The sequence below is a fragment of the Gracilinanus agilis genome, chromosome 2 (genome assembly GCF_016433145.1).
Source record: "Gracilinanus agilis isolate LMUSP501 chromosome 2, AgileGrace, whole genome shotgun sequence".
NCBI lineage: Eukaryota > Metazoa > Chordata > Mammalia > Didelphimorphia > Didelphidae > Gracilinanus > Gracilinanus agilis.
Genome location: NC_058131.1, coordinates 288,479,210 through 288,493,728, shown reverse-complemented (window position 1 = coordinate 288,493,728; position 14,519 = coordinate 288,479,210). Strand labels below are relative to the sequence as shown.

General features: G+C 40.4%; 1 protein-coding gene across 3 annotated transcripts in view; it reads right to left on the bottom strand.

Annotated features, from left to right (window-relative positions):
* The window catches only part of ELMO2 (engulfment and cell motility 2), a 43,844-nt gene extending 30,337 nt beyond the window's left edge, over positions 1–13,507 (bottom strand). For all 3 annotated transcript variants that reach the window (XM_044661377.1, XM_044661376.1, XM_044661378.1), the window contains exons 1-5: positions 13,364–13,507; positions 12,943–12,983; positions 7,324–7,396; positions 6,607–6,657; positions 2,232–2,413 (exon numbers count right to left, since the gene is read on the bottom strand). In XM_044661377.1, the coding sequence (XP_044517312.1) occupies positions 2,232–2,413; positions 6,607–6,657; positions 7,324–7,396; positions 12,943–12,983; positions 13,364–13,447 (431 nt within the window). In that variant the 5' untranslated portion in view covers positions 13,448–13,507. The remainder of the gene's footprint in view (positions 1–2,231; positions 2,414–6,606; positions 6,658–7,323; positions 7,397–12,942; positions 12,984–13,363) is intronic.
* Between the last annotated feature and the right edge of the window lie 1,012 nt (positions 13,508–14,519).

Genomic DNA, 14,519 nt, shown 5'->3' with positions numbered 1-14,519 from the left:
AGTATTGACTCCAAGACAGAAGGTAAGGGTTTAAAAAAAATATATTCAGGGAAATACATATGAATTGATACAAAATTAAGCAAAAGTAAGAAAACAACATACATAACCACAATAATGCAAAAGAAAGGGAAGAACAATGAAGCAACACTGAATAAACATAATAAATAAGTTTTGCTCTCTACTTCACAAAGGCTGAAGAATTCAACTGTAGAACCCTGAGTAAAGTGAAAGATTTGGCTAAGGGTCTCATTGGTTTAGCTGAACTATCTTTTTTTTGATTCCTTGTTACAAGGGATTGCTCTCTGGGAAGGAAATAGGGGAAGGATATGCTTAAAAATGAAGGTAATTCAAGTCTGGCCTCAGATACTGCCTAGCTGTGTGACCCTGGGCAAGACACTTAATTCAATTTACTTAGCCCTTCTGCTTTGTAACTGATAACTTAGTATCACTTCTAAGAAAGAAGGGAAGGGTTGTTTTTTGTTTTTTTTAAGAGAGAAAAAGAAATGAAGGTGATTTTTTTAAAAAGCCAAGATGTTATAAAGCATCAAATCACTTAACTCTGAACCACAACTGTAAAATGGAGTAAATATTAATACCTGCCTCACAGAGTTGTCAGACTTTATTTTTTTTTTTAATTTTTAAACCCTTAACTTTTTGTGTATTGACTTATAGGTGGAAGATTGGTAAGGGTAGGCAATGGGGGTCAAGTGACTTGCCCAGGGTCACACAGCTGGGAAGTGTCTGAGGCCGGATTTGAACCTAGGACCTCCTGTCTCTAGGCCTGGCTCTCAATCCACTGAGCTACCCAGCTGCCCCCAGACTTTATTTTAAAAAGACAGACATCTAGTCTAAAACAGATGAGAAAACTAAGGCCCAGCGGGTTCCAGAGGGCTACTGGCAGAGCGAGGGTTAGAACCCAGGGCTCCTACTATCAAGTCTGGAGCTTTTTCCACTATACACTACAAGCTTAGGAAACTCCTGTCCCATGTGACTCCAAAGCCCAAGGGATACACAAGCAGAATCCATTCCTTCCCTAACCAGAAGATTGCAAGTCTTGGTGACAACTATTGAGGCCTGTCCAAGGCCTTAGGGCTAACATGCCTGAGAATTCACTTTGTGTAACTAAGGCAACCTCCCCCACTGCACCCCCTACCCTGGCAACAAGAATTAAAACAGGCACCCAGCCTAAGTGGTTAAACTTAGTGGATGAACCATCAGCAGCATAGCTGGGACTCTTGAATAAAACATTCCAATATTTCTCAGGGCAGCCAAATCTGAAAGGAACTACTGACCTCAACATTTATAACCTAAGGTCTCTAAAGCCTCCAAATGAAGGATGTGAGCAAAGATTGCTGCTGACGACACTCTAAGGTGCCATTTCCTAGCTTGTTCACACTGACACTGAGAATTATGAACACACTATACCATGTTAGAGGAACATCCTGTTGTTTTTTTTTTCACGTAGAAACTTGTGGCTGGGGGTGCAGAGTAGAGGAGATGACAACCATGGTACAGAGAGGTTGAGGGTTTTGGGGGGGGGGGGGTGGATGAGAGAAAAGATGGCTGGACCAATGGATAATGAGCAGCATGGATAGAGGGCAAGAGATTACAAGCCCTTGTTCTCCACTTCCATCCCCTCTCTCATTTTCATGTGTCCTAGAAAATTAACAAGTATGTCAAAGACTGCTCTCTAATATCTCTGAATTCCTGTAGTATTTGTCTGTGTTGCCCACTTGACTCAAAATCATATTTTATCTCTTACACTTATGAACTATGTGATAACATCAAATCACTTAACCCTGAACTGCAGCTGTAAAATAGATATTAATACCTGCCTCACAGACTCGTGAGCAAAGTACTCTGTAAGCTGTGATGCACTATATTAATGTGAGCTGTTATTATTCTTACTTGGCTTTTCATATAACTTTTATTTCCCTAACTAGACTACAGGTTCCCAGAAAACTCCCAATTTTCTCACAGTTCACTATACACAGCAGATGTACCACAAATACTTGTTGGATGAATGAATAAATGATGACAATAGGAAGTGTGATGATTACTACCTCCATTTGAGGGGAAAAACCCACAAAGCCTAAATGAGCACATACCTAGTCTCTGTCAGAGTAGGGATTTAAATCTAACTCTCCTAACAAATTCCAGTGTTGTTTCTATAGTACACCACCAGCTCTCATCTCAGAAAACCCTCAAGATAGGGCTTGTGACACACTTACTGGGACAAAAGCTTGGTACCACTCTCTACCAGTCTCGTTAACACCATGATTCCCTCCATGTTGATGAATTCAGTGGCAAAGGTCACATCAGCAGAAAGTTTGGCCAGTTCCTTCATGGCATCCAGCCGAGTCTCCATGTTAGATGACTGTGTCCTCTCCATAAGTTGGCGGGCTGCCCGGGACTACAAGACCAGAAAAGCAACTGTATTAGCAACTCTTGCCACCTCTTCTTTCATATGTTTCTTGTGGCGGGTCCCTGAGCTAGGGATGGATCTTGGGGGCCTAAAGTGATTCAAGATAAAGCAGATCCTTTCCATTAATTCTGTTTGTGGCAAGTCAATAAACATTTATCAGTGTTCTACTTTGCACAAGGCCTGAGGATTATTAAGTTAAAACAACACAAGAAGTGTCTTCATGGAATTTATATTCTAGTAAGAGGGATAAGACATGCACAAATAAGTATGATACAAACTGGAATGAAACAGGGGCATAGGAGAGATCTAAGGAAAATGCTGTAAAAAAAATCTGAAGAAGGAAAAAAATCACATTCAGTTAGAAAAGTAAACAAAGCTAAAATGGAAGAGATGGCACCTGAGCTAGCCCTTAATGGAAATTTCAACAGGAAATGCACTCTAATATCAATGACACTTTGAGCAACACATCCTGAAAATACGAGAAAGGATTAGAAGAGACTATGAGACAAACTAGTAGTCCAATATGGCTGGAATGGATAATCTGTAAGGGGGAGTAGAATAAAGGGAGATTAAAATTGGAGCTAGAATGTGCAAAACCTTAAAGACCAGGCTAAGGAAAAGGTGTTTTATCTTTCTGGTGATAAGAAGTTACACAAGATTTTTGGACAGAGGAGTGACTTGGTCAGACCTTCCTTCTAACATGGTTATTTTGGCAGTTGAGTAAGTTTGTGTGGAGAGAGGAGACAGGAAACAGGAAGAACAGGTGGGATACTATATGAAAGGTAATAAGGACCTTAAAGACTGTGGGAGTATAAAGGAGGGGGGTAAGATGAAAGAGAATGTACCAAGACTAACGTGGTTAGTGACCCTCTCAAATTTTCCCTCAGGGAAAAAGTCTGACCTTAATGAGAATCAAGCAATCATTTACCTAGAGTTAGCTACTCCTCCAGAAAGTAATAGCATTGTTTTTTATTAATGTAGCCTGTCATAGTGAAAGGAACAAACCAGGGGTCAGGAAACCTGGGTTCTAGTCATGTCTAGGCCACTTCATAGCTGAGCAATTCACTTATTCTCAAAGCCTCAATTTCCTCTTCTGTATCTTCAGGATACCACTTATCCTACAACCACCATTTTACTAAGCACCTACTATGTACCAGAACTATGCTGGGCCCTGAGGGATGCAAAGACAAAAATGAAACAATCTTTGCCCTCAAAGAGCTTACATTCTATAAGATGTAATAATACATGCAATATCACATATTAAAGCTGCCTGGCTCCCAGGATCAAATGAGCTCATGTATGTAATGTGCTATACAGAGAGGAGTAATTTTCTCTTTCTCTGCTAATATTCATCCTGTCATGTGGAATCTAAGAGAACTCCAAGGTTAGTCAGCTTGAAAGATGAAGACCCCAAAACTTGCCCTTGTTCCCATGAGAATCCACCCTGAAGGGAATCTCAGACTAGCAGTTTCAGACTGAATGAGTTCCAGGAAGGCAGTCAGGGCTAAGATGGGGCTAAGCAAATGCTAAGTACTCTTTTTGTCTTAAGTAGTTTCCCCCACAGTATTCCCAAGAAGACCAACACCTGGGCAGGGACCATCCTTTTAGTATCCATAGTAAGGTAGGCACCCTAGCCTCTGGCTATAATTTCTTTCTCAAGCCGGTCAGAGTAGTTTGAACACTCCCATTTCCTTGGGGCCATGGTAATGTCAATTAATCATATTTCCCTGTCCCTTGGTTCCCAAAAAAGTTCACCAAATTCTTGTCTTTTGGAGTTGTCATCTAGCGCAGTGATTTCTCGCAGGGGTCAGTAACCAGAGTCTTGGGACTCTGCGTCTGTTTGTAGCACGCAGCTCTGTGTGGAGGTCTTGAGAAAAGTACTGAACTCCTTTTCCTTAATTAAAGAGTGATTTTTCTGACTATTTAGTAGTTCTATGTTTTTTCCAGTTTAACAATCCAAACAGAAGGTTTAAGATTATTGTCAAAGGGGCAGCTGGGTGGCTCACTAGATTGAAAGCCAGGCCTAGGAGACAGGAGGTCCTGGGTATAAAAATGGCCTCATACACTTCCTAGCTGTGTGACCCTGGGCAAGTCACTTAACCCCCATTGCCTAGCCCTTACCACCCTTCTGGTAAGGGTTTAAAAAAAAAAAAAGATTATTGTCAAGAATGCCATGTAAGTTGAGGTTGCTTGTCTCTACCAGATTTTTGAGGGTGAAGCAAATCCTTTCTTTACATTACAGTATGTTCCCTTAGCCAAATTACCTATTCTACTACCCATACTTCAAAGTCCAGATGCAGGTTCACCGCTTTCCAGAGGCCTCCTGGACTTTGAAGTATAGAGTTATCATTGAATCATTCAATTGTGTCCAACTCTTCATGACACCATGGAACATACCACATCAAGTCCAGCACTCTATCCACTGAACTACATGGCTAGGAGCAGCTTAGCCTGGATATACAATGATCTGCACCATTCTCACTGTCCTCCTCACATTCTTCCATCCTGCCATATTGGCCCACATGCTATTTTGTTCAGATGGACACTCCATCTCCCTTCTAGTGTGTTTACACTGGCTGTGTCCCATACTCAGAATACACTCCTTTACCTTCACCACTGAATCCCTAGTTTCCTTCAAGACTCTGCTTATATACCACCTTGTCTACAAAAAATTGCTTGATCCTCCCAGTTGTTATCCTCCAGCTCAACTTCCCCAAACTACCCTGTATTAAATTTGTGCATATTAGGTATATACTTGTTCATGTCATTTCCCCTCGAATAGAATAGAAGCTCTTTAAAGGCAGGAACTGTTTCACTTTTGTTATTGTGACTTTTTCACCTAGCATGGTTCTTGGTACTTATGTAATAATGGAAGTAAAATATTAAGTGTAATATTAATTTAAAAAAGATTGAGGTTGCTGTGTATAAAAATCAACTCTCAAGTCAGGAGTCTGTTAGTAGCTCTTAACAATTAAGCTTTAATAAAAATGGAGATAAAGCAAAAAGTGGGAAATATAGGTAGGAGACAGAAAATATTAACTAGTTAAATTACCTAAACTGAATCAGGAAGCTGAAATCCAGTCTGCCAAACCGCTTAAGCCCACAAAAGCCCTCCAGCACCTAGCAGGGTCCAGAGCTCCACAGTCTACCTCCTGAACACACCTTTTTCTTCTGTCCCCCTCCATCATGGAAAGTATGCACATAAAATGGGAAGTGGGGTAGGACAAACTTAGGGAGTGGTTTCTATCTACACACTTAAATGCTTGTTGGTTGACTGGAGGGATCAAAAAGCCATCAAAGTATGTGGCAGGCCCTGTGTTTTGCATTAGTGATATAAAGATGATATAAGACCCAGGCACCTTTCTCCAAGGAATTTACTGTCTAATGAAGGGTATATGACATGTATAAAAATAAGTGAGCTTGATCATGGCAGAGGTATAATCCAAAGAGCTCTAGGAAACTGCATTTTCTATTATGCTAGCACAGTACTAAAGACACAACCTGAAAGAGCTAACTGATTCTGTAGATGGAACACCAGATCTAGAGACAGGAGGTCCTGGGTTCAAATATGACCTCAGATATTCCCTAGCTGTGTGGCCCTGGGAAAATCACTTAACTCCTATTGCCTAGCCTTTACTGTCTTGGTACAGATACTTTAGTATTGATTCTAAGACAGAGAGTAAGAGTTTAAAAAAAGACATAACAAAATATTTCAATAGCTGGTGAATCCAAGTGCTCGTCATCTCCATTTCCTTAGCCTCTCCTCTCCTCCCTTAAATAAGGCTCTTATTAACTCTTACCCTCTTTCAAGTATAGGGCTCCCCTAATGCTTTTCATAATTTTGTTTTAAAGTAGAAAAATATTAGTCCTTAAGTGGGGGTGGCAGGAAAAGGTTATTGCAGGTTGAAAAAGCCCTGAAAACCGTCAAATTACATATGCAGTTTATTGCAATGGCACACAAGCCAAATTTTCATCATTTGCCTCTCAAGCCAACACTATGGGAATATCTTCTACTTTAGAAAACCAACTTCAACAAAGAATCCTGAAAAATTCTCTATTTGCTCTAGAAAAGTGGCAATCAGTTTAACATTCAAAGTTAGGACAATGCAAGAAAGAGATGGAAGGCTTGAACCACTGGCTTGATCTTAGAATTTACAGCAACAAAAAGGGAGATTACCTACCGGTGAGATGGCCAGCTGCAAGATAGTCCCATTTTTTATGTCACTGCGGGTCTAAGCACAAAAAAAGATGAGAAGTAACAAATAAGAATGTAATATGCCAAGTTTTCAAGCTAACAGGGCCAACAAGGGCTTGCTTTGTTACAGAATGATGTAATAGACTGGCAAATCTCTTTGCACAGCACAATGGGTTGCTACTGTCCCTACTCGGGTCCACTAGACTGGGAAGAAAAAGATTTCCAACCAACAGGGGCAGACAGAGCCAGTATGGTATAACAGTGCCAACAATGAACTGGGAATTAGGAGACCTAGGCTCCAGTCTCAACTCTGCCACTGATTTTCCTTATGACCTTGGACAAGTCACTATCCCTCCTTCTCTGGGCTTCAGTTTCCTTAATGGTAAAATGAGGGAGAATTAACTAGATGACCATTAGAATCCCTGCGAGTTTTGACAGGCTATGTGCCTATGTCCCTTCTAACAATAGGCAATAACCTAAGAGTGTTCCCATCTCTGGCCTATGACTTAAAGCTACTCACATGTCTGACATGTTATAGTCTGTGGTTTAATGTACGGTGCCTCCCAAACAGAAGAAAACTCTATACCCAGCATATGGGAAGCTCCAACCACCAGGCAGTACAAATGCAGCTGCCTCTTGGAACAGTACCCTTCAGAGCACAGTCCCAAACTCCCTCTCTGACTGCTCCTTCCCCAGTACTAACCTGTTCAGTGATGTACAGCTGGGGGCCATCTGCATAACGAAGAGTGTAGTACTCAGGGTTTGGTAGTGACCACCTGGTTAAGAGGACAAAAAAAACATATAGAACCAGTGTCTGCCCCACACAACTGGACTTTACCTGTTCCACCAGCTGCAGCTCTAAAAAATTGTATCCAGATCAAATTTCCCACACATAGTAGGTATTAATGAATGTTTACTGAATTGAATCACATAAAACTGTAAATGTACTGAGTTTAAGCTCTCTGTAAAGTATTTTTTTAGCTGCCTAGTTATAGGTTATGTGACTAGATATGCCCAGGAACCAGACAGAAGAAACATAAAGAAGAGTATCTAAGGAAAGTAGAAGAAGAAACAGAAGCAATTTTATCATATTATAGACCACCTGGACAAAAGTAATAGATGAAGATTTCAGGAAGCACATCACAAACTTGGCAAAGACATAACATGGGATTGATGGGAGATTTCAATTATCCAGACATCTGCCGGAGCCCTCCCTCTGGCAAAAGCAGAGCAGCCAATAACTTCCTGATTTACTTTATTGATCATTTCCATTCCAGAATATTCTCCTATCCCAAAATAAATCTCCATTTTTTGAAGGAAGAAATTATGCTAACAGAAAGAAACTGGTTGCTAGAAAAGAAATTATATAATCCTTGAGGGAAAGTGCCCACTCTCCTGAAGTTTGCAATGGAGAAGAAGGAGAAATCCAGTCACAAGTCACACACAGATCCTAGATCTAGGGAAAGCAGATTTTTAAAGGTTCTGGAAAAAAGCTATGTAGAATCTCAAGGATCAAAAGTCTATTGGGAAAGTCAGCCCAGAAGGGGGAAAAAACTTTTAAGTATAAAATCCTGAAGACACAAAGAGAAACAATTAAAGTGAAGAGGAAAAATCTGAAGAGGCTTATGTGAATAGAGTGAATTCATCAACTTAGATTTTAAAAAAAATGAAAAGAAAATGCATGCAGGTAAAGGTATATAAATAAGGAACACAACACAATCTTATGAAAAATGTCAGAAGACACAGAAATAGCTGACACTGGAAGAAAGCTAAGGAAAACAAAAGAGAATTTTTAAAAATCATTATTATGGGCTAGGAGAATCAAAGGCAGCCTTTGACCACTGCTTACAAGAGAAGAAGACAATGAAAACTGAAAAGAGAGAGAAGGTAGAATTGCTTAATTATTATTTTGCTTAGTTTATCTAAGGATAATCTTTGTACTGGCTGGAAGTGACAAAACAAAGAGACAGTAAGAAAATACCTAGTGCCTTTGATAAATTCCTGTCACTTGGCCCAGATGAACCTTATCCTCTGGTACTGAAAAAGATGATAAGGCTAGGTATAGTCAAAGTCAGTGATGTCTGAAAGCTTTTGGAGAAGGGAGTGGTGATGCCCACTTAGTCAAGGACAAATGTTAAAACTTTCCAAAAAAGGGGTGTATAAATTATAGGCTGATGACTGATTTTGATTCCCAGCATGGTGATGGGCAAACTACTATACGGCCCCCTGAAATGTTCTATCCCAGTCTCGGGACACTATTCCTAATCTGACGAATACAATGAGTAGGATACAATACAATGAAACTTCGAAAGAGTTGCCTTAGAAACAGACTGACAGATGAGCATTTCCTTTCCTTTGGCCCCTCTTTAAAAAGTTTGCCCATCGCTGCTATAGCAGATAATTAAAGAAATGGTTACTGAACATCTAGGAAAGGAAAGTGATTTCAAAGACCAAGCATGACTTCACCAAGAACAGGTCAAGCCAGAAAAACTTTAATTTTGTTTCCAACTGGTTCACTAAACTAGTACATAGAGAATTATGTGTGAGTTTCACCTAAGCAGCTGATAAAATATCTCATGTTATTCTTGTAGAAAAAAACGAAGAGACAGAAGCTAGATAGTAATAATTAGATGAACTTGGAGCTCAAAGAATAGTTATTAATAGTTCAAAGTGAGGCAGCTAGGTAGCGCAGTGGATAGAGCACTAGGTCTAGAATAGGGAGGACCTGGGTCCAAATTTGACCTCAGACACTTCCTATCTGTCACACTGGGCAAATCACTTAATTAATCCTGATTGCCTGACCCTTGCTGATCTTCTGTATTAGAACTGATACTAAGGTAGAAGGTAATAGTTTTTTTTTAAATAATTCAATGTCAGCCTGGCAGGAGGTCTCTAGCAGAGTGTTCCAGGGATATGTGCTTGGCCTAATACAATGAATACTCCTAGCAATGGCAAAGATAGCATTATTATGAAATTTGCACATGACACAAAGCTGTAGGAAGAGCTATCATACTGGTAGAGAGAGTGAAGATTCAAAAAGAACCTCTTTTTTTGGATAGGACCTGTGATTTCAGTGGTATAGAGCAGTGATGGGCAAACTTTTTAAAGAGGGGCCAAAGGAAAGGAAATGCTCATCTGTCAGTCTGTTTCTAAGGCAACTCTTTCCAAGTTTCTTTGTACTGTATCCTACTCATTGATCGTCAGATTAGGAATAATGTCCTGAGACTGCGATAGAGCACTTCAGGGGGCTGCATCTGGCCTGCAGGCCATAGTTTGCCCATCACTAGTTTAGAGAATTCCTAATAAGGAAAGTCCCTCTACCAATGAAGACTAGTATCTGCGATTGATCCCAGCTTTACAACTTAAAACTTTTAAAGAGTTGCCTAGGAGAGGCAACATGGTGGTTCAGAGGATAGAAAGTTGGGGGTGGGAGGGGGGCAGCTGGGTAGCTCAGTGGATTGAGAGCCAGGCCTAGAGACAGGAGGTCCTGGGTCCAAAAAATGGCCTCAGACACTTCCTAGCTGTGTGACCCTGGGCAAGTCACTTGACCCCCATTGCCTACCCTTACCACTCTTCTGCCTTGGAGCCAATAAACAGTATTGACTCCAAGATGGAAGGTGAGGGTTTAAAAAAAAAATTTTTTTTTTTAAAGTCAGAGGGGAGGTCCTTGGCTCAAATCTGGCCTTTCAGACACATCCTAGCTGTTTGACCCTGGGCAAGTCACTTAACCCCAACTGCCTAGCCCTTACCACTCTTCTATCTTAGTACTAAGACAGAAGGTAAGGATTTTTTAAAATAACATTTTAAAAGAGTTGCCTGGGGTCCTGAGAAATTAAGTGAATTGACTCTGAGCATATAGTCAGCATGTCAGAGAAAGGTCTTGAAGCCAGGTCCTGACTTCAAGGCTAGCCCTCTGTCCACTATGCTATCCTGCATAAGAAGTTGAAATTTAATGGGCATAAATGTTAAGATAAATTCCACAGTTAAAAACAATCAACTCAATAAGATGGAGCAGGCATGAGCAGACAGCAAGTTGTGTGAAAAAGATTTGGGGGCTTCAATCAACTTCAAGGTCACAATGAGTTGGTGATACAGCCTGACAGTCAAAAAGCTAACAGAACTTTAGGATGCATTAGGAGCACAGCTTTCCTGAGTACAGAGGTGGTTCTCCCTCCACACTCTTCCCTGATCACACCACACTAGAAGCATTGCATTTGGTTTAGGCTCTGAAGTTTAGGAAAGACATTGCTAAATTGAAGAATTTCCCAAAAAGTGCAACAAAAATGGTCTTAAATCCATATCATATTAATGATGGGTTGAAAGAACTAGCTGAGGAAGAGAAGAGTTGGGGGATTCTCATAAGTGTGTTCAAATATGTAAAAGGCTCTCAAGTAGTAGATGAATTAGAATTGTTCTGTTTAGCCATAGAGGACAAAAAAAGAACTTATGTATGGAAGTTGCAAAGCAATTAATGTATGTATGTTTCATGTCAGTAATAATAAGTGATAGGTAGCAATTACATAGCACCTACTATGTGCCAAGCACTGTGCTAAGCACTTCACAAATATTACTTCATCTGGTACAACAACCCTGAGAGGTAGATGCTATTATTATTCTCATTTTACAATTGAGGAAACTGAGGCAAACAGAGGTGAAGTAACTTGCCCAGGGTCACAAAGCTAGTAAATATCTGAGCTGGATTTGAACTTCTTGACTCCAGGCCCAGTGCTCTATTCACTATACTGCCTAGCTACAATCAGGAAAAGCTTCTTAATAATTAAGGCTGTACAAAATTAGAATGGGCTGCCTTGGAGATAATGGTCCTCTTCATTGGAAATCTTCAAGTAGAAACTCCCCAACTTTCTATGGACATATTATAGTGGAACCTCCTTTCAAGCACAGGCTGAACCAGAAGGTTGATTAAATTCTTTTTCAATTTGAAAATTCTGTGATTCTTAGATTTCAGGGAAGTCAATTCATTTCTCTGGCCTCCCTTTCCTCTACTATAAAATGAGGGAATTGGACTACGTGATATTTAAGCTCTAATGTCACATAACTCCCAAAATAATTTGGTAGAAAACACTCAAGACCTGAATTAGATTGTGAACTATTATTACCCACTTGTGGTGTGAATTGTGGCAAGTCACCTCTCCTCTCTGGGCCTGAATTTCTCCTCTCAACCACGAGAAAACTAAATTAAGATTTCTAAATTTTATGTCTCTAGATTTTTATAATTTTATAACTGAACTCTAAAAAATCCATTTTGAAATCTTGGGTTTTAGACCAACTTTTCTTTTCTTTTTTTTTTTTTTTTTAAACCCTTAACTTCTGTGTATTGGCTTCTAGGTGGAAGAGTGGTAAGGGTGGGCAACGGGGGTCAAGTGACTTGCCCAGGGTCACACAGCTGGGAAGTGTCTGAGGCCGGATTTGAACCTAGGACCTCCCGTCTCTAGGCCTGTAGACCAACTTTTCTTAAGTGGATTGCTAAAATGGCAGCCCCTTTTTTATGTGCCAATAATATATATGTGTGTGAACAAAGTTGCTCCCCCCACCAGACTTGTGTGGCTATATCATGTATGCATGAAAAAAGGCACCAACTTTCATGGAGGAGGGGAGTGGAAAGGAAAGAAGAAAGCTAAGGCAATCTGGTGGATAGAGGATTTTCATGGTGGTAGCAACTATATCCTTGGGAAGAAGTCATAGTGCTGATGACAGAGAAGACTAGTCTGTGCTCCAATGAAAAGAATATGGTGAAACTGCAATACCAAAAGACTCATTATGAAGCATGCTACCAGTTTACTGAAGGGACTCAGTGTGTAGATTGAGACATAAGTATTTTTTAGATGTGCCCAATGCAGGAATTTGCTTTTCTTGAATATACATATTTTTTACAAAGGTTTTGTTTGTCTTTCTTTTTAAATTGGGGATGGAAAGCAGGGAAAGGTAATTTCCTTTTGTTAAAAAAAAAAATCAAATTAAATTTTTTTAAAAGGCGGGATGGGGAGAATAGTGAGCAGTCCTGGCCTATCAGTAGATTATATGGATTGTCAATCCCTCATTTGGTATACAAAACTTAATAAAAACAAAGCAAGCCACTGCCAAGACAGAAAAGTATTACCTAAGGTCTTGAGAGCCTGGCTAATCCACTGTATCTCCTTAAGGGCCAGAAAGATTGTTATATCTGGTCTGCTGCCAATCCCCTAGTAGGACCCTGGTGTAAACCCCTCTGCCAAATAAATCCTTCTCAAGATCATTAGTGTTGCTTTAGTCTTTGGGGACTAGCAGTCAGGGGCTATGGAATCTATTAGTAGACCAAACTTACCCATCACAAACTTCCTTGATAATGGATGCAAGGGGCCGTTTCTGTAAAGAAAAAGATAATAATTCCTCACTGGTGATCACCTTCTATTCATATCAAAGCTGTTAGTAGAGTAGATGTTATCTATCTCAAGACTATCTCAAGAGAGAGGAGTGGAATTCTTACCTAGTATCTTTTGTTAAAGAATAAACCACTTTACTATACGCCATCCTGATCTACGCCTGGCACATGAAGGTCAAACTCCCAGACCGGACTCCTAAAGGTAAGGCTTATTCCTGGCTCCAGGGCTCCCCTCCGCCCACCCCCACACACACACACCCCTTCCTCCCTTATACATGCATGTTCATGTGCACTGACACTCATGAACACAAACACACACACATACACACACACAGACTCTCTCCCTCGTCTCTCAAACTCTCACCTGGTCGATTTCCAGCAGCTGGGCATTAGCACCTGGCCACTCAATTGCCACTTTGACAATGTCAGATGGGGGCGGCATTTTCATTAATGGACCCACCTTCTTCCAATGCAGGAAGCAAAGGGGGCTCCCTGGTTATTCACACACATACACTCTCAGTTCAGCTGCCTATGGGAAGAAGATCAGACAAAAGAGAAAGTCACAAGGCATAATCACCTTATTTTTTTTAACTTATTCTGTTATGTAAAACTCAAAGAAGAAGGGTTGTTCAATATTCTATGTGATACATATAGAAAAAACTACCTAAGTCTTGATCAATGATACACAGAAAACCCAATGGAACTGCTCATTGGCTACAGGAGCGGGGTGGGAGGAGGGGAGGGCAAGAATATGAATCATGTAAGCATGGAAAAAATATTCTGAAACAATTAACTAAACTTTAAAAAAACTACCTAAATCAAATGGTTTTAACCCCAATCCCATAACTGCTGCTAGTTGTGACTTAAATTGGAGAAAATATTTTCTCTATATTGGAGAGAAGTGTCACACACATTAGAGGCAAGTGACCTCAAAAGAGTACATCCATTTTTAGCAATACCTGGAAGACAGAGAAGGCATGTTTATCAAATTTGGCCAGGCTAAATCTGAAATATACTCAGTTCTCGGTGTCATATTTCAAGGATGCTGACATATAGGATCATGCCCAAAGTGATCAAAATGAGAAGGGAGCCTGAAACCATGTCAAACAAGAATCCACCAAAGAATCAAGACTGTTTGTTCTGGAGAAGACTTTAAGAGGGGATGGAGAACAGAAAGTCATCTGATAAATAATTTATGAAATTATGAGATGGGGGCAAGCATGCCCAGTTCTCTCGAGTACTCACCAAGAAAGACCATGAATGGAGGGAGCAGCAATCACACTTTAATAACCACAAAGTGTTCGAAGGTAAACAGTGCAAAAAATAAGGAGACAAGCAGTAAAAAACAGGGAGGGATACATAGGCAAATGGGATGGTAAAGAAGGGCAGGCAGTGTAGGAAAAAGGATGGGGAGAAACAGAAAATATCATTTACATGAACATGGATTTGAGTTGGGAGCACTCAGCAGCGTGAACTCTTAGGAGATGAAAGAGTGTCAGGGGGGCAGGGGGTCAAGATAG